This window comes from Bos taurus, chromosome 15 (genome assembly GCF_002263795.3).
Source record: "Bos taurus isolate L1 Dominette 01449 registration number 42190680 breed Hereford chromosome 15, ARS-UCD2.0, whole genome shotgun sequence".
Classification (NCBI taxonomy): domain Eukaryota; kingdom Metazoa; phylum Chordata; class Mammalia; order Artiodactyla; family Bovidae; genus Bos; species Bos taurus.
This window is the reverse complement of record NC_037342.1, coordinates 49,094,601-49,114,452: the sequence shown is the minus strand read 5'-3', so window position 1 is coordinate 49,114,452 and position 19,852 is coordinate 49,094,601. Positions and strand designations below refer to the sequence as shown.

General features: G+C 37.2%; 1 protein-coding gene and 1 pseudogene across 1 annotated transcript; both read left to right on the top strand.

Moving 5' to 3' along the window:
• The first annotated feature begins 1,442 nt into the window (after positions 1 to 1,442).
• Positions 1,443 to 2,387, top strand: OR52S22 (olfactory receptor family 52 subfamily S member 22). The gene has a single exon (NM_001206667.1). It carries the CDS (start codon positions 1,443 to 1,445, stop codon positions 2,385 to 2,387), a length of 945 nt encoding a protein of 314 aa, NP_001193596.1.
• On the top strand, positions 12,257 to 13,199 carry OR52AD2P (olfactory receptor family 52 subfamily AD member 2, pseudogene; annotated as a pseudogene).

Here is a 19,852-nt window from a genome sequence, read left to right as displayed (position 1 = left end):
TGAATTTTTAGTTATCCAGGTTTAATGTGTAACTCCAGAAGCTTGATTGCCTGCATTTTATCTTTCTTTATCTTAAAACAGGAGGTGCAGATTGTTTATTTCTACTACTTAAATCACCTAGGCTGTGGGTTATGCAGTCTTCTAGTGAAACAAGAATTTTCAATAACTCCCAAAAAGTTTTACAGTGTCTCCACTTAATGAATTACAGCCATGGAAAGTCTTCTCACTTGAGAGAAATACTGATTGAGAGATTAAGGAGGACTTTTCTAAGTCTTGCTCCAAAGAACATAGTTTCTGTTTATCACTGACATAAAATCAGCTTGAAGAGGGAAGTCAAAACCCAAGATGGCTTTGGAAGATACTTCTGCATTCTGAGGAATAATATCTTGTATTATTCACCTTGGGGAATCTGAGCATGCTCTTCTTAGACTCCACTTTATCAAGTCATAAATCCATAGTTTAAATATTAACTGTGCAGTTTTCACATTGTGATACTGCATTTGGAAAAGTGTGAATATGTTAGCAATATAATTTTCAGGCAACTATCACAGGAAGGAGTGGAAAGGAAATATAAATCCTATGGAACTGGTGGTATGGAGAACTTACGAGTGACAGATGAAAATACACCAAGTCAGGTTATCTACAACAAATTTGGAACCATATAATCATTGGAAAATAAAATGTCTTTCATAAAGGTTTTACAGAGGAAACTGAAGCAGATAATTTTAGAATATTCTCAACACAGTCACTTATAAAATTGATGTTTTGCTAAAATGGACAGTGGGGAAGTGAAGATTAAGTCATTGATGTGGAAAAATTGCCTTCATCGCCTCCTGCTTTCTCTTTTGATTTTTAAGTTCCCACCACTGACATTCTTGTCTGTTTGCTCCTGCTTCACAGTAATTTTTCTTGCTATTTCCATTCCAAGAATGTCTGATATCCTAGATAGAGTGTGAGCTCCAAAATTTAGATATCAGCTTACATAAATTTTTTATCACCATCCTATTGTGATGTTTTTCTAGTAGAGTGTAATCTCCTTGAGAAGAATGTCTGATGTGTGTTACTTTATTCCCAGTGCCTAGGACATGGCTTGTTACACAGTAACTGCTTAACAAATAGTTGTTGAATTAAATAAATAGAGAAACCTTTTGTTGGAAATAAATGGATAAGATGACCTATATGCACCTATGAAAATATGCAGTGACACATGAATGATCTTTATGTATTTGCAAACACAGTATTTGGTATGATATTACACATTTTATTTCTCTGATCCTAGTGAATTAAAATTCATGTGGTTATGAATTTGAATTGTTTTAGAAACAGATCATTAAGGGTCGTCCTCAACTAAATCTCCCATATTTCCACCTTCTGGTTGTGATCATCTTGGCATGGCAACTTTATCTTTAGAAGAACTGATAAAAATCAAAGAAAAAACCATCATGCCTCCTCTCAACACTTCTCATCCCTCTCCTGTCACCTTCTCGCTGATGGGCATCCCAGGACTGGAGCACCTGCATGTCTGGATTGGGATTCCCTTCTGCTCCATGTATGTGGTGGCGGTGGTGGGGAATGTGACCATTCTGGCCGTGGTGAGGACAGAGCGAAGCCTCCACAAGCCTATGTTTCTCTTTCTGTGCATGCTCTCAGTCACTGACCTGGTCCTCTCCACGTCTACACTGCCCCGCATGCTCTGTCTCTTCTGGCTTGGAGCCCATGACATTGCCTTTGATGCCTGCCTGACCCAAATGTTCTTCATTCATAGTTTTACTGCTATGGAATCAGGCTTCTTTTTGTCCATGGCCATTGACCGTTATGTGGCCATTTGCCATCCACTGCGCCACACCACCATTCTCACCCACACTCGCATCGCTAAAATGGGAGCTTCTGTGGTACTGCGGGGAGTGGCCTTCTTTTCCCCACATCCTGTCCTGCTCAGACAGCTGCCCTACTGCAGGACTCGAATCATTGCCCACACCTACTGTGAGTTCATGGCTGTGGTGAAGCTGGCGTGTGTAGACACAGGGCCCACCAAGCGTTACAGCCTCAGTATGGCCTTTGTCATTGGTTCCTGTGATGGGTTATTCATTGTTGTGTCTTATGTCCTAATCCTTCGTGCAGTCTTTCATCTTCCATCGCGGGAAGCAAGTCTTAAAGCCCTAGGCACTTGTGTCTCCCATGTCTGTGTCATTCTCGTTTTCTACTCCACAGCTGTCTTTACCTTCCTCACTCACCGTTTTGGCCACAGTGTGGCCCCCCATATTCATATCTTCATTGCCAATATATACCTGCTGGTACCACCTTTTCTTAACCCCATTGTTTATGGTATAAGGACCAAGAAAATTCGAGACCATGTTCTTAGTTCTCTAAGGGTAAAGGTTGCTTGATTATACTGAAATTGTTTGCACAGATGGTGTAAGAATAAGGAGGGAAGAATATAAATGACTTATCCCTTTTTCATGACATGATGCCTTTTCCACTAGTATCAGACATCTTATCAGATTTTAATGGGGAAGAATGACCATACATGATAGAAATTTCTCAATTCTAATTAAACTAGTACACTTAATATATTCTGTGTGCCTTTGAATTTTGGGGAGCTTACTTAGAACCTGATGAACTTAAAGGGACTCTCTTCTTTTTATGTTGCTAGTGATCATTTATGGTGTTAACTGGGGTAGTAGTTTATTTTCAAATAGGGAATGATTTTAAAAGGAAGGAAATCCATGAGAACCTCAAAGAATTCCACATAAAGTATCAGTTCAGTTCAGTTCAGTCACTCAGTTGTGTCCGACTCTTCGCAACCCCATGAATCGCAGCATGCCAGGCCTCCCTGTCCATCACCAACTCACGGAGTTCACTCAGACTCATGTTCATTGAGTCAGTGATGCCATCCAGCCATCTCATCCTCTGTTGTCCCCTTCTCCTCCTGCCCCCAATCCCTCCCAGCATCAGAGTCTTTTCCAATGACTGTAAATATCCATAGAAGAGGCAATATATCAGGGTTGATGTCCTCTGAATACAACAAGTAATTGTGTTTTATTCCTACAAATTGACAAACTGGACAAGCTGTCAAATAGAAATGTGGAAAAGTTCAAAACTGCTATAAATAATCAAGTCCACAGATCTGTAAGCATTGTATTGATCATAGAGTATTCTCTCTCCACCAAGAGTAACATGTGTCTGCAATTATTTTGTTACCTGAACCAACATGGGATTTCTAAACCTTTATCCTGAAAACAAAATTGCTTTATGTTTGATGTTACATACTTGGGAGTTTGCCCAGGGCATTGGCAGCCCACTGAGCTAGATTCAGGTATGCTGGTATTTATATGTAACAAGTCCTTGTTCAGAGATGAAGTCTATTATTACAAATAACTCAATTTAAATTTGTAGTGATTATGCTACTGCTGACATTGAAAATGAAATTATTAAAAGGAATATAAATATTTTACTAGAAAAAATCAAATATTTGTTACTTTTCATTCCTTCACTTCTTGGCTTACAGAAAAAAGTGGAAATTACTCTAGAGGTGTAACTGAGCAGTACCTTGTGGGGCCTTCTGGGGTAGACCCTTCCCCCATACCCTCTACTTTAGATCCTCTCAGAAGTACCTAGATAACAGTGTCTAATGCACATTTCCTGAATTGCTTTGCTGATGTTAAAACCCCCACCAAATGGAAGAAATTAACTACTTGATGACCACAGGTATTAGCCTCCAGACCTACCAGAGCCTGAGGACTGATAATGTTAACCCTTGTGACACTGCCCTGTTACCTCACCATCAAGTAGTGAGAGAATTGCTCATGAGCTAACCAAAATCCCTGCAGCTCCTTTCCCTCATCTTGCCTTTGAAAATGGTCTGCAGAAACCCACTGGGGAGTTTTGAACGTTAACTATCCCAGACTCCTGTTTGGTGCCCTAAAATAAATGCTTTCTTCTCCACAACCTGGTGTCTGTAGATTGGCTTTACTGCTTGTGTGTAAGCTGACTCGAGTTTGGTTTGGTAACAGAGGTACTTAGAGTTACATGCTGAACTTCCCTGACCTGGTTTCTCTGTGTGATTTACTACTAAAGTATTATTTGTACTTTTTTTCTTTTCTCACTATTTGCCATCTCTTTAGTCTCAGAGCTTCATAGAGGTTAACATCTAAGTTCTCTATTCCTCTCCATTCCTCTTTGACTCTATTAAGTGCCATTGTTTAAACTTTTATCATTTCCATTATAACATTTCAACAGTTTCCACTGATATCTTCAAGGAACTAACTTTTGATTACTATGTTCAGTACATTCTCTACATTGAGACCATAGTTACCCTCCTAACAATTTAAAACAAGCGAGTAATTGTGTCAGACCCATGGAAGCTCCAGGATGGCAAAGCAGAGCTTTATGAATTACCTTTTCTACTGTTTCTTTTATCCTTCTTATATATCGCGTATACTCCTTATACTGTTCATTAAAATTCTCACTTTTATTCAAACAGTAGCTTTTGTCATATCTTTGTGTTTTTGCTTCTCTGTCCCATCCTATTTCTCTCTGGAGAGAATGTTTCTCTCTGTCCCATCCTACTTCTTACCTGGAGAGGATTCAGTTATCCTTCAAGATACAGCTTGTGTTTAAAGTCCTCAGAAAGATTGTTTCCTTGACTCAAACTAAACAGAAATTCTCCCTGTCATTATTGTAAAAAATGAAATGATATGTTGTACTTTTGCCACTTCAACTTACAGTATCGTGGAGGTTAAATGCACTGACTCTAGAATGAGAGGGCCTGGGTTCATGTTTCAGCTTTACCACTTGCTATCTTCATATACCCAGACACTTTGCTAAAACTTTCTGGGCTTTGTTTTCATAATAAAACAGGATCATGACATTGCCTTCTCCATAAAGTTTTAAGGATTGGATGAGTGAAAGCATGTAAGATACATTAAATAATACCACACAGTAAGCTTTCAATAAACATACGTTAGTTAACATTGTGAATTATACAGACTTGTATAATTTTGTATATTGAATGCCTGACTTTGTGAGACATATATGTCTCATTTAAATATATGTATATATACATACACACACACACACACACACACACACACACACACTTCCCTAATGGCTCAGGGGTAAAAATACAAGAGATGTGGGTTCGATTTCTGGGTCAGGAAGATCGCTTGGAGAAGGAAATGGCAACCCACTCCAGTATTCTTGCCTGGGAAATCCCATGGACAGAGGAGCCTGGTGGGCTACAGTTCATGTGGTTGTAAAAGAGTCCGACACAATTTAGCACCTAAAAAAACTGCAATAAATATATATATATAACATATTATTAATATTCTATTAATATTTATATAATATTAATATATATTTACGTTTGCACACATATATGTAATTAGAATTATATAATTATCACTATAATCATCAGAATGTTAGTCTGATTTCACAAATGAGGAATTTAGACTTAGATTAAGTAATTTTCTCAACATCACCTGTTGATAAAGTGGTGAAGTATATATTTAAAAAAAAATGCAAGTAGTTAATCCCATGGTTAAAGACTATCCTTTATTTACTTTTTATCTCTAACACCTCTCAGTATCCTATGAACAGGTGTGTTCAATGAATGCTTCTTCATCAATGAAGCCATAAGATGTGGAATTCACTTGTCATGTTTCAGAGCTCCTAGTTTTGTGATAGTTATAATTAAAGTACTGAATTAAAAACATAAAGATAGGTTTTAATGATATTTTTGTAAGATAATGGAGAAAAATTCAATGACAAAGGGATCTCTCCCAGGCTTAAGAGAATCTCTAGGGAAATTTAATCTTTAAGAATGTTTGTGATTATGTTGGATGTTTCCAGAAGGTAAATTTCAAAGTCTGGACCTTCAAGTTGTATTTTTTTTAATTAAATTTTATAGTGTAATGGATCATTGAATCTAATTAAAAAATATTTCCTGACAAGGTAATATATTTCTTATATGTTAAACAAGATTGTTTATATGTTAGATTGGGACATATGAACTAAACAGTTAGCTTTTATAGGTTATCTACCAATGGCTCTCAAATTGCAGATGGTCAACGATAATTGAAAGAGGAAAGGAACAGGCCGAACTGACTCCATCTTGAAAAAGAAGGAAATTCCATCTTGCACTTTCAGTGAACTTTGGACTACATGCCTGGTAGCCATGGGGACAGCATACCTATGGCCAAACTGGCCTCCTGGACTGATCAACACCAGATTCCATACCAAGATTTCCAGTCGCCAAAAAGAATGTAATAATCTCCTATATAGTCAATCACCTTTGTAATCTTTATGGCTCCCATTGGTGTAGGCTATAATATATAACCAGCTGACCCTTCTGATTATGAATCATGGCTGTAACCTGATTGAATCTCCCTTTAACACTTTCCAGCCTAGGTTTAAGGAATTTGGGGATGTGGGCTTGCGCAGTACACTTAAAGTATATAAGGTTTTCACAAAAGTCAATCGGGGTCCCTGGCTAAAGAGGAAACTCTGCCTTGGACCCATCGGTGTAATAAACTGTACTCCACTATCCTTACTGTCTTTCTGAGTGAGTTTGTTTCCTGGGGCATGTGTCTATAAGATAATAACAACCACACAATTATACAGCCAGGATCCCTGCATTAAATTCTAGTCAATGGGGAGAAGATATACATCTTATTCATATATTCATACAACAAAAGAATATTTATGGAGTAGCTAAAATGTGCCAGGTTGTGATAGATCCTAATGAGAGGTGAGCAAAAAAGAAATCCATATGTCAGGGAGTTTATATTCTGGTTGAGGTGACATGACTTAAGTAAGTAATGTTCAAATGCATAGCTGCATTGGATATCAAGTGCTATCAAGTAGAAACATGGATTTTTATAAAGGCAACTAACATCAGTTTTGATCTGGTCTGGAGAAGGCAATGGCACCCCACTCCAGTACTCTTGCCTGGAAAATCCCATGGACAGAGGAGCCTGGTAGGCTGCAGTCCATGGGGTTGCTAAGAGTCGGACACGACTGAGCGACTTCACTTTCACTTTTCACTTTCATGCATTGGAGAAGGAAATGGAAACCCACTCCAGTGTTCTTGCCTGGAGAATCCCAGGGGCTGGGGAGCCTGGTGGGCTGCGGTCTATGGGGTCACACAGAGTCAGACATGATTGAAGCAATTTAGCAGGGAATCAAGGAAAGTTTCCTTTAATAAGACATTTATGTGAGTTTGAATGGGAGATAACTAACTGAGGGAAGCAAGAGAAAATGTTGGGGTGGTGTTAAAGAAAGAGAGAACAGTATATGTGAACATGTGTGGATTTAAGGTAGACTTTAAGATAAATATTTAGATAGGCAGATTCATCTTACATTTGAAGAACTGAAGGAGGTCCATTCATGGGATGCAGTACAGAGTGGAATGAAGAGTGCTGAGGACAGCTAAGAGAGTTTCATGAGAGCATGAGGTAGGCATGCTGAGAATTCACAATTTTATCCTAAAAACAAAAGGAAGACAATGGAAATTTTATGCACGGGAGTGACATAATCAGGTTTGTGTTTTAAAATGATCATTGTGGCTGCAATGAAGAAAATGGATTGAGAGAGAGTAGAAGGAATGACTTGAGAAAAACTTTTAGGCGTTTATAAAGTTTTCAAGGACAATATGATGATAACTTGATCCATGTTAATGGTCATCATGATGAAAAGAATTAAACTGATTTGAGTACCCCGAATATACTTTAGGACTTGGCTTGATGAAGACTTTGACAAGCTCACACATTTTATGACTGTTGCTTACCCTAAGCCTGAAGTTTATAGAGTGGATGATTAATGAAGAACCTTTGTGTATTTATGTGTCTTTGTGTGTGTGTGTGTGGTGCATTAACTGATTTAAAAAATATTTGAAGACTTATGCAATTTGCCAGGCAGTGGGGAAATAGTGAACAAACAGCGCCCCAGTCATTGTCTCCAGGATATTTACATTTGACTACATCCTGCAACAAAATAGTTGTTAGCAATTTCCTCCGCTTTTATATTTACTCTCAAGTTGAGCTTTTGACTTCTGCCAAGAGTTTTTCTGAAACTCAGTCTCTCCTAAACCTAGTATTGTGCATTTTTTTAATAAAGCTCATCTCTTTCTTCTACTTGAATCTACTTTTCTATGTTATTTTTCTTTTTACATATCTCATTTACCAAACAATGTTCTTAATTTAGTCAATTAAATATTTTATTTACTGCATACTTTTTTGCCAGAATTTTATGGATCCCTTTTGTATCTAGGGAATCAAGACTTCTAATTTCAGTTTCAGTTTTGTCTGTGGAGGTCCCAGTGCCACTGGAAATTAAAATGATTTAAACTGTTGGTTTTGAAGCAAGCCATAGTAATTTATATATAATTATAGTTGCATTTGGCCCTGCCTATTGTTGCCCCAGGTGTTCTTTAATTTTCATTCTAAATAATTCTTCAATCCTTACTCCTCCCTGGGCTTCCTAAACCATACCATACCACATGCCACAACACATCAGCAATTAGTTTCACAGTGCTCCTGAACAATTCTTATCCATCTGTACTCTCCTCACTAATTGGCTCTAGGATTTGTTCTCCAGAATAGCAAAGCTAAATAATGTCCCTTGCTTAACAGAGAGACCACTAAGGACTCAGGAGGGCCAGGACAAACCAGCATAAATCTGCCTCTAGCTCAGACGGTCGCCTTGTTCTGGACATCAACAGATCTTCCTCACACCTCAAGAGGACAGTGGCTTTGCTGGTCCCAGTCCCCCTATGACCAAATTCTCAACCATCTACAGGTACTATGCTAGGAAAAGAGAGAAAAACGGGGCGGGAAAAGAGTAGAAAATCCTGAGATGCACAAAGTCATATAGGATAAAGAGATTCTCAAATCTTTTCATCTAAATACCATAGTCACTAACCCTTGTACAGTTATGGTTGAGATCTGTAATCTTTAGATTGCCCAATGACATTCATTAGAAAATAATAAGTAGTATCTTCCTAATTTTTAAATCTAAATTTATGCTTCCTTTACTCAGATTAATATTTATATAGTTGTTGCTGGCAGTACTTAAAGCTCAAATAATATCCTAATGCCACCACCACATGGATAATTTTTATTTATACTATTCCTGATAGATGACCATCTAAATTCTACCTGAAAACTCCCACTGATACTGAGCTTCTAATTTCACAGGGCTCTCTTTTCTTTTCAGTTTTTGGTAGGTTTCTTTCCCCTACTGAACTAAAATGCACCTTTAAAAATATTTTAGCCTCCTTTATTTGGCCAGGTATCTACGTCTGGTGACACTAAATATATGTTTTTCCCCATAGCAGGTAATGAATCAAAAAATCATGGGGGACTATACTCAGTATTTTATAATAAATATTGAGTATTATATATATATTTTATTTTATATATATATATTACATTTAAATGTAAGTGTATAAAATAAAAGTATAATACATACATATAAAATATATATATATATACTGAAAATATTTATATATATTCAGTTATATATATAACTGAATCACTTTGCTGTACACTTGAAACTAAACAATATAAATCAACTATACTTCAATTTTAAAAAAGGCAAACTCTTTAATATCATTTTGCGTAGAAAATGTATGTTTCAATTTTTTTATCTGTGTACTTTTAAAACCACCAATGCACTTTCAAAAGATGTTTTTCAATAACACTGAGTAGAGACCTAGAATGCACAGTTCTTGTTTTGAACACATCAAACCTGACAGATTTATGAAAAGTTGTTAGAAGAGGCTACTTTGGGGCAGTTCTATGAAATGTTTAATGCTGACCTCAGTGGCCATAAGCAAAATGAAAACTTTCAAATTACCTTCTCTTGGATGCTGATAAATTGACATGGTGCTTAAAGTACACCGTCTTTTCTATTATCACTGCTAGATTTCTGGGTTCTGGCTTTCTAGTGTACTCAAGCCTTCAGATGAGGTCTCCTATTGTATTAGAGATGGATTGCTGAGATAAGGAAGAAATGACTTTCTGGTAAGGATCCATAAAGTACTGATTAAAGGTTATTTATGGAAACACACGATGGTAAAAAAGTACAGAGGTTGAACGTAAGTTTATGGCCCTTCCAACCTTTTCTAAAACGCTTTTTTAGAAAGATGGCTTAGAAATGGAATTTTACAGGCTGCCAAATTATTTGTACTTCATTAGAACCTAGTGATAATAGCTATGGTAAAATAAATACACTTCTAAGGGAAAAAAAAGATTAAGGATAAAATTACTAATTTTATCAGGACCATCACGTTTTCCTTCTTCTGGTATCCGTTCAAGACTAGTTATTATCCTTATAATAGTTATTATCCTTATAAACACAAAGCAAAAAGGACTTTATTTTGGGCGCATCTTACTTAATCTTTGTACTTTATTAGAAAAGAAGAAAATTGCATTTGTAGAGCACAGAAACATTAAAAGAATTAGGCCAGAAACATGGTGCATTTTATACAATGTTGGGATTTAATGATGGATTTAATTCTCACAAAAGTTTTGCAAGGTAAAGCTCATCTCATTTTTGAGATGAGGAAAGAGGCTCACAGCCTTGGACACTTTATGGTCAAGTCACATAGAATCAGTGGCAGGGTTGAAATTGTATCACAGCCACATTTATCTAAAGACCGTATTATGTTTACTATACCAAGTTACCTGCTAGGAGACCTGCCTGCCATTTGGCTGTGGCTTGCCTTTTACCAAAGGTGGTTGATACATGAAATACTTAGAGCTTCATAACTCAATTTATGATGTATAAAAGCTGTGTATTTTTTGCCACTGTGTTTTGGGATCCTAAATATTTAGAGTAAATTAATTGGCAAAAAGACAAATAATCCAAGTTTGTGAAAACAAAAAAAGGACACAGTGTTAATATTACTGTACTTTTTTATTGTGGTATAGTTGTTCTACAATGTTGTGTTGGCTTCCACTGTGCCTCAGTATGTATCAGCTATATGTATACATGGGCTTCCCTGATCGCTCAGTTAGTAATGAATTGACCTGCAGTGCAGGAGACCTCGGTTCAATTCCTGGGTCAGAAAGATCTGCTGCAGAAGGAATAGGCTACCCACTCCAGTATGCTGGCTTGGAGAATTTCATGGACTGTATATATACATATATCCCTTCCTCTAGAGCCTCCCTCCGACTCCCCCTTGCCATGTACTTTTATAAAGCAACTTTGTGTTATGCTTTTTCATCTCTGTATTTTAAGTGTCTGTTGAAGCTTCTATTTTTTCTGTGATTGCCTTTTAAATATTATATAATTGGAATATTTCTAATAAAATGTGAAGTCCAGACCTTAATAGTGAAATTTAGTATTGTATGATTTTTAACCTATAGCTATCATCAAATAATTTGTAAATATGTATTTCTATTTGTTATGTACATTAATATATTTAACAAATATAATCTTATTTATATAAAAATATGTTACCATTAACTTCTTTTTTTAAATTTAATTTTATTTTATTTTTAAACTTTACATAATTGTATTAGTTTTGCCAAATATCAAAATGAATCCAATTATGGTTGCTATACAAAAACACATAAATACATATATATATATATAAAATCTTAATATGAAATTATTATCTATTGAGGTATTTTTTACTCTACCTTTGTCCTTCAAAATATCAGTTATTCCTCCAGAAAACCATATTTTTCACATGTAAGATCAGCAAATTTGCTAGGTTATTGGTCAAAAGAAAACAAACAAACAAACAAACACTCCAGAGAAGAATTCTGAAGCACGAAGGCCAGTCTCAAGAAATGAGGACCTTCGGATGATGAAATTCAACTTCTTGAGTGAAAACCATGCTTTCTAGCTCATCCACATCCCCACATCATGCCTGTAAATGAATATATTGGGTCTCCTTTCAGGTCCTGTTCTCTGAGGGGAAAAAAAAAACTCTCCTACAAGTTTATATACATTGAATATTAAACAGGATCAAGTCAACAGGAGAATTTACACAGCTGAGTTGGTATGTTTTTATTGAGAATTTTTGCCTGAGACTGCTTCTCTCTCCTGCAGAGAAAGTAACTGAGAATTATCTCCCTCCTTAACTCCATTAGCTGCAACATTTATTTGTTCATTAGCTGGTAAATTTTGCTTATCGCCATAAACTACTATAGTACCCAGCATTTTAGCTTCAAATGATGCAGTGATTTCAAAATGTCCCTCCTTTCTTTCTTTCTAGGAATCAGACCTTGAGGAGGTCTGGAGAGGGATGTCTTCTTGCAACAACTCCATCCCTCAGCCCTTGATATTTGTCCTGGCTGGAATTCCTGGCCTGGAATCTTCCCATGTCTGGTTCTCTGTGCCTTTTTTCTTGGTGTTTGTTGTTGCTGTCATTGGCAATGCCACCATTTTATGTATCATCAGGGTGGAGAAGAGACTTCACGAGCCCATGTTTCTCCTCTTGGCCATGCTGTCAGTTGTTGACCTGTCTCTTGTCAGTGTCACTGTGCCCCACATGCTGGGCATCTTCTGGATGAATGCCAAGGAAATCAGCTTTAATGCCTGCCTCACACAGATGTTTTTCATCCCATCATTTTATGTCATGGAGTCTGGGGTCCTTCTGGCTATGGCTTTTGACAGATTTGTGGCTATCTGGCACCCTCTGAGATATACAACTGTCCTTAGTAACAGCCTGCTTGCGAAGATGGCACTGGCTGTCCTGGCAAGGGCAGTGGCAGTGCTGACCCCAGCACCCATCCTGGTGAAAAGACTGGAAAGCTTCCAAACTCACATCATTGCATACTCATACTGTGCCTACATGGCTGTGGTGCACATAGCCTGTGGAGACCTCTCTGACCACATTGTCTATGGCCTTATGGTTATTGTAGCATCTGGGATTTGATCTGTTTTTTATCATTCTGTCATATGGGCTGATCCTTCATGCTGTCTTTCGGATACCCTCTTGGGAGGCACAGGGCAAAGCTTTCAGCACATGTGGCTCTCATCTTTGTGTCATTGCTCTCTTTTATTCCCCTGTTATCTTTTCTGTCTTGGCCCAGGTTTTAGGCTATCGTATGGCTCCCCACCTACAGATTATCATTAACAATCTCTACTTCTTGGTGCCTCCCATGATCAACCCTTTGATTTATGGGGCTCGGACCAAGCAAATGCGGGAGTGGGTGCTACGAATCTTCCATTGTGAAGGAGATTGATGTTGGTACCTATAGAGCTGGAAATCATGTTACGTTGTAGGTAGAGATAATTCCTGTCAGAATTGGGCTTAGTAAGGCAAAGTATAAACCAAGGCAAGAGAAGGACTTGGTCAGTGTGGGAATGTAGAGGGGCATGTCCTTTCCAGCAAGATGTAGTTGTTATGAAACCTTCATGACAAGCAATCCTTCATAAATGCTTATGTGTAATAAAACAGGAGAACATTTTGTAATTAATTTTATTGTTTATCTACTTCCATCATAAAACATAAATTGGAAATTTTTTTTCAAATGAGGTAAAATGAATTTAGGCATGTATCTTAAGACCTATGGATAAAAACAATTATCCAAAGTTTTTGTTGATATAATGATTTTTCTTCCACATTTATGTTTCAGATATTTCACCAACAGAATTATATATCATTGAAAATAATCCTAATTGAAATAAATATGTATAAGTATCCATGACCATATCAATAAATACTGAGCCCCTTTTTTTGTCTGAAGGGTTTTAATAGAGAAGTGTAATCCTTAGAGAGTTACTCAGTGTCAGAACATAGAACCAATATACAGTAGATTGGACTTGATAGGTAAGATTTTACAAATGGAAAAAAAAAAAAAAAAAGACAGCCTTAGGTTTTTTTAGTAACCTCCATTTCCATACTGTTTTTCATAGTGTTCCACCAATTTATATTCCCACCAGCAGTGTATGAGGGTTATCTTTTCTTCATATCCTCACCAACACTTATTATCTCTTGCCTTTTTGATAATAGACATTCTGATTGGTATGAGGTAGTGTCTCTCATTATGGTTTTGACTCATATTCCCCATAGAATTAGTGATGCTGAACATCTTTTCATGTGCCTGTTGGCCATCTGCCATGTGGTCCAGCCATTATAGGTATTTATCAAAGAAATATGAAAATGCTAATTAAAAGCTGCATATGTATCCCATGTTCATCACAGCATTATTTACAATAACCAAGACATGGAAGCAGCCTAAGTGTCTATCAACAGATGAATGGATAAAGATATGGTGTGTATATATATACATATATATGCATACACATGTACACACATACCTAAAATCAAACACTTTTCAGTTAAAAAAAAAGAGGTGAAATCTTTTTATTTGTGACAACATGGATGGATCTTGAAGGTATGCTCAGCGAAATAAGGCAAAGAAAAAAAGAAAAATATCATATTGTTTCATTCATATGAGGAATATAGATGAATAAATGAGTAAATAAAATGAAAACAAAAAGAAACAGAAATACAGAGAACAGAGTAGTGGTTACCAGAAGGAAGAAGGGTGGGTGAAGGGTGAAATGGGCAAAGGTCAACTGTATGATGATGGGCAGAAAATAAGTATTAAGTGGTGAGCACATTGTAGTGTATACAGAACATGAAATATAATATTGTACATGCACATCTTATATAGTGTTATAAACCAATTTTTAAAGAACTCAAAGAAGCTATTTTTTTCTCTAACTTCACTTTTTTCCTTCCACCTATCCAACCTCACAAGTTTTCACAAACCGGAACACCCAGATCTATGTCTTAAACCCTAAGTTATAGCTGTGTCCCAGAAAACATTGCAACAATGTTGTGAACCACTCTTCTCTTCATATGCACCTTAAAAGTAAATCTTTCCAAAATAATTCCTTATCTCCTTGTCAGCTAGATTGTTCCTCTGTAGCCTTCACTTCTTTTGTTCTTTTGACCTGAGTTAAATACACAACCTTTGAATTACTTATTTCCTACCCTTTATCCAACCAATGACCAATATTTCTTTGCACATCTCCTTTGTCTTTTTTCTGTCTTATATTTTCATTACTTTCAATCTCTGTGCTACAAAATTCTAACTAACCTGCCTATATTCAATTTCTCTCATATTCAAAATTTTCATTGACTCTGCACCCACCTGGAGTCATCTTTTTCAAACAGATGTCTCATTTTGTCCAGGTAAAATCTTCAACAGCCTGTTGCTTAAGATAATGGCTTAACTCCATAGCATAGCATTCAAGTTCTACATGACTTGGTTTCAAACTCCATGCCAGGTGCTCTACTTTCACTAAATCACTGAACAGGCATCAGTCTAGCCAGACCTGACTCTTTATTTGTAAAGAAATAACACGTTACTGCTGTTTTAGCTCATTCTCTGGCTACTTAGAAAGCATTTTCCTTGATCTTAGTCAAAATTCTTCCCACCTCAAGAGACTTTCTTCAGTTTGTTTTCCTTAATGCTTATCTTCAAACAATATGTGCCAGTCTGCACTGCCAGTTTCTTTGGCGTTCAGTCATCTGCGATTTGTTCTATAGTTCAGTTTTAGTCTGCACTCTTTACCTTTATTTTTAATTAATTTATTTAATTGAAGGATAATTGCTTTATGATATTGTGATGGTTTTTGCCGTATGTCAACAGGAATCAGCCAAAGGTATACATATGTCCCTCCCATCCTGAACTCCCGTCCCTCCCCACCCTATCCCTCTTACATTGACATTTCTTTAAGGGCAATGGCATGCCCAGAAATTGAACTTTTCACCTCATGCAAACCAGTTCTAAACCCTTGTCTTAGCTTTTTAAAAAACATTATTAAACACCAATTCATAAGCCAAGGGACCTATACATGCAAATCATACCCATCTTCATACCTCTAATGTTTATAATATAGACACCCTCAAATCTGTTTAGAACAAATATCACACAGATGATATTTACTCACATAAGTATATACAAATAGACATGCTATTTCCTTCATATACAGCCTTGCAATCATCTTATTTGTCTATAAACTCTTTTTTTCTGGAATATGATAACATATATATATTTGTATTCACCTATACACCTCACCTGAGATATGCATACATTCACAGGAACTTCTGTATACACATATATCTGATGTACACACCAATTACATCATCAGTAGATATGCAAAACCACTATTAACTGCCTATCAAAGCTTCGATGTTATGGTCCCAAACATTTTTAGCATTGTCTCCAATGATTATTTTCAGTGCTTCCCACATTAATCTCATACATGTAGTCTACTCTCAGTTTTTGAATTTTTTTTTTCCTATAGAGATTCCAAGGTAGTCAATACACCTTCACTTTATGTATACAGGAATTAATAGGAATTGATGAGAGAGCCAGGACACACCAACACATCTGTTCCTTTCCCAGACAACACACCTTATTCTGCACAACAGCAATTTTCTCCTTTCTCAGTTTAAGAAATTAGGTTCTCGTCTGGCCCATGCTCCACTGTGAAAAAACTTAATCCATTCCAGGTAGTATACCAGAAAAAAAAAGTGGATTGGGAACAGGTATGGAATGGTAAGTTATATAGAAGAAAGAAGCACTTGTCTCTAACTAAATACCCCTCAAACCATCCATTTACAAAAAATAATTATAACCATTGTTGGAATCTGCCAATAATAACATTCTGTAGAATGTGATATATTTCCACTCTATATATTATGACAGACAGTGTCTTTAGAATTAATAAAAGTAAATTAATTGCTGGCAATCATTTCTGATACTTTTGACTCAACCCAGCTAGTGGTAATACTTAAAGCTTCTGTGTTTTTCTTATATGGAGAGTTTAGTTCAGTTCAGTCCAGTCGCTTAATTGTGTCTGACTCTTTGCGACCCCATGAATCGTAGCATGCCAGGCCTCCTTGTCCATCACCAACTCCCGGAGTTTACCCAAACTCATGTCCATGGAGTCAGTGATGCTATCCAGCCATCTCATCTTCTGTAACCCCCTTCTCCTCCTTCCCCCAAACCCTCACAGCATCAGGATCTTTTCCAATGAGTCAACCCTTCGCATGAGGTGGTCAAAGTATTGGAGTTTCAGCTTTAGCATCAGTCCTTCCAATGAATATTCAGAACCGATTTCCTTTAGGATGGCCTGGTTGGATCTCCTTGCAGTCCAAGGGAATCTCAAGAGTCTTCTCCAACATCACAGTTCAAGAGCATCAATTCTTCGGCACTCAGCTTTCTTCACAGTCCAACTCTCATATCCATACATGACCACTGGAAAAACCAAAGCCTTGACTAGACAGACCTTTGTTGGCAAAGTTAATGTCTCTGCTTTTGAATATGCTATCTAGGTTGGTCATAACTTTCCTTCCAAGGAGTAAGCGTCTTTTAATTTCATGGCTGCAATCACCATCTGCAGTGATTTTGGAGCCCCAAAAAATAGTCTGACACTGTTTCTACTGTTTCCCCATCTATTTCCCATGAAGCAATGGGAGCAGATGCCATGATCTACGTTTTCTGACTGTTGAGCTTTAAGCCAACTTCTTCACTCTCCTCTTTGACTTTCATTAAGAGGCTTTTGAGTTCCTCTTCACTTTCTGCCATAAGGGTGGTGTCATCTGCATATCTGAGGTTATTGATATTTCTCCCTGCAATCTTTGATTCCAGCTTGTGCTTCTTCCAGCCCAGCATTTCTCATGAAGTACTCTGCATAGAAATTAAATAAACAGGGCACAATATACAGCCTTGACATACTCCTTTTCCTATTTGGAACCAGTTGGAGATTGTTAAATAAATATCCCATGTTTCTGGTTCCCCATGGGAACAATTTGTAGGTGTGTTTCTTGCATTTTTCCAGTATTCCTAGCAGGAAAAAGCTCTGGTAATCTACAGCAGTAATTTCAGTCATGATTACTTTATTAGCTTCTTCTCTTCACTGTCTTACTTGCTTCCTCTCTCGCAAGATTTTTCATGTATCAATCCCCAGTTATACCACATACACTAAAATTCTAGCTTTGGTTTGCTTTGGGGAGAACTCTTGACAGGGCCATTCTAATGTCATACTTACCTGTTTATTGTTTGAGCCCATCATGAGGTAATAAAACTTTGATCTTTTATTCCTTCTCTAAGAAATAGTATAGGTCATTACTTTGATCAATATGAATAACCTCAGATATGCAGATGACACCACACTTATGGCAGAAAGTGAAGAAGAACTAAAGAACCTCTTGATGAAAGTGAAAGAAGAGAGTGAAAAACTTGGCTTGAAACTCAACATTCAGAAAACTAAGATCATGGCATCTGGTCCCATCATGTCAGGCAAATAGATGGGGAAACAGTGGAAACAATGACAGACTTTATCCTTTTGGGCTCCAAAATCACTGCAGATGGTGACTTCAGCCATGAAATTAAAGACGCTTGTTCCTTGGAAGAAAAGTTATGACCAACATAGACAACATATTAAAAAACAAAGAAATTACTTTGCCAACATAGGTCCATCTAGTCAAAGCTATGGTTTTTCCAGTAGTTGTGTATGGATAGGAGAGTTGGGCTATAAAGAAAGCTGAGCACCAAAGAATTGATGCTTTTGAACTGTGGTGTTGGAGAAGACTCTTGAGAGTCCTTGGACTGCAAAAAAATCCAACCAGTCCATCCTAAAGGAAATCAGTTATGAATATACGTTGGAAGGATGATGCTGAAGCTGAAACTCCAATATTTTGGCCACTGATACAAAGAACTGAATCATTGGAAAAGATCCTGATGCTGGGAAAGATTGAAGGCAGGAGGAGAAGGGGATGATAGAGGATGAGATGGTCAGATGATATCACCGACTCAATGGACATGAGTTTGAGTAAACTCCAGGAGTCAGTGATGGACAGGGAGCCCTGGTGTGCTGCAGTCCATGGGGTTGCAAAGGGTCAGATATGACTGAACAACTGAACTGAACTTACCTTGGTCATCAAGGGGAAGGACACAAACAGCTGTGGTCGATGACAAACCTGAGCTAAGACTTATTGGTGTTCATGTGGTGGCATATATGCTCTCAAGCTGTAGACACTGGACAGGAAGGTCTGATGTGAAAATGAGACTAAGGGAGAGATGGCTTAAACATCAGAGTATTAGGTTTTCTTGTAATATTTTTTGAGCTGTATGGATAAAAAGAGTGGGGAAAAAAGAACCTGTTCCATGTGCATCATCAGAGAACTGGCTCAGATTAATGGACAGTATCTCAAAATTTGTCAGGGTCTCCTAATGACCTTTTGGAAAAAAATAAGTTCATAATGAGTTGCAACAATACAGACAGAAAATGAACTCCTTCTAAAGCCATGACAAGCAATGCTAGTCAATGGGAACTTTGAAAAGAGGAATTGTTCACCTACCCAATAATAAGGACTGTGTTTGGGCTGTTAAATGGTGTCAAGTATCATATTACTTGGATATTAATATATAACTTCATAATGCAGAATGATTTGTATAATTTTGATCACCCCTGAGGGGCTTCCCTAGTAGCTCAGCTGGTAAAGAATCCACCTGCATTGTGGGAGACCTGGGTTTGATCCCTGGGTTGGGAAGATCCCCTGGAGAAGGGAATGGCTACCCACTTCAGTTTTCTGGCCTGAAGAACTGGTGAAGGCGTATTTGATTCTGATTTTCATGAATCAAATGCTCAAGGAAGTTAGATTCACACATATCTGCACATACTCCTCCATAACTACCTAAGTTATAGTGTTTTAAAAACTAAGTTATGTTTAACACAATTTCATCATTTTAAATGAAACATTATTCAAATCTCACATTTGCCATGACTGTCTATATGAGATCCTCTCTGATTCCCTAAAAAAATCTAAAGTAGTTGCTTCTCACATGTGAACCGAAATCTTTTGTTCTTGTCT

Coding starts and splice junctions, on each gene's coding strand:
- OR52S22 (NM_001206667.1), top strand. CDS start 1,443: ATGCCTCCTCTCAACACTTCTCATCCCTCTCCTGTCACCTTCTCGCTG.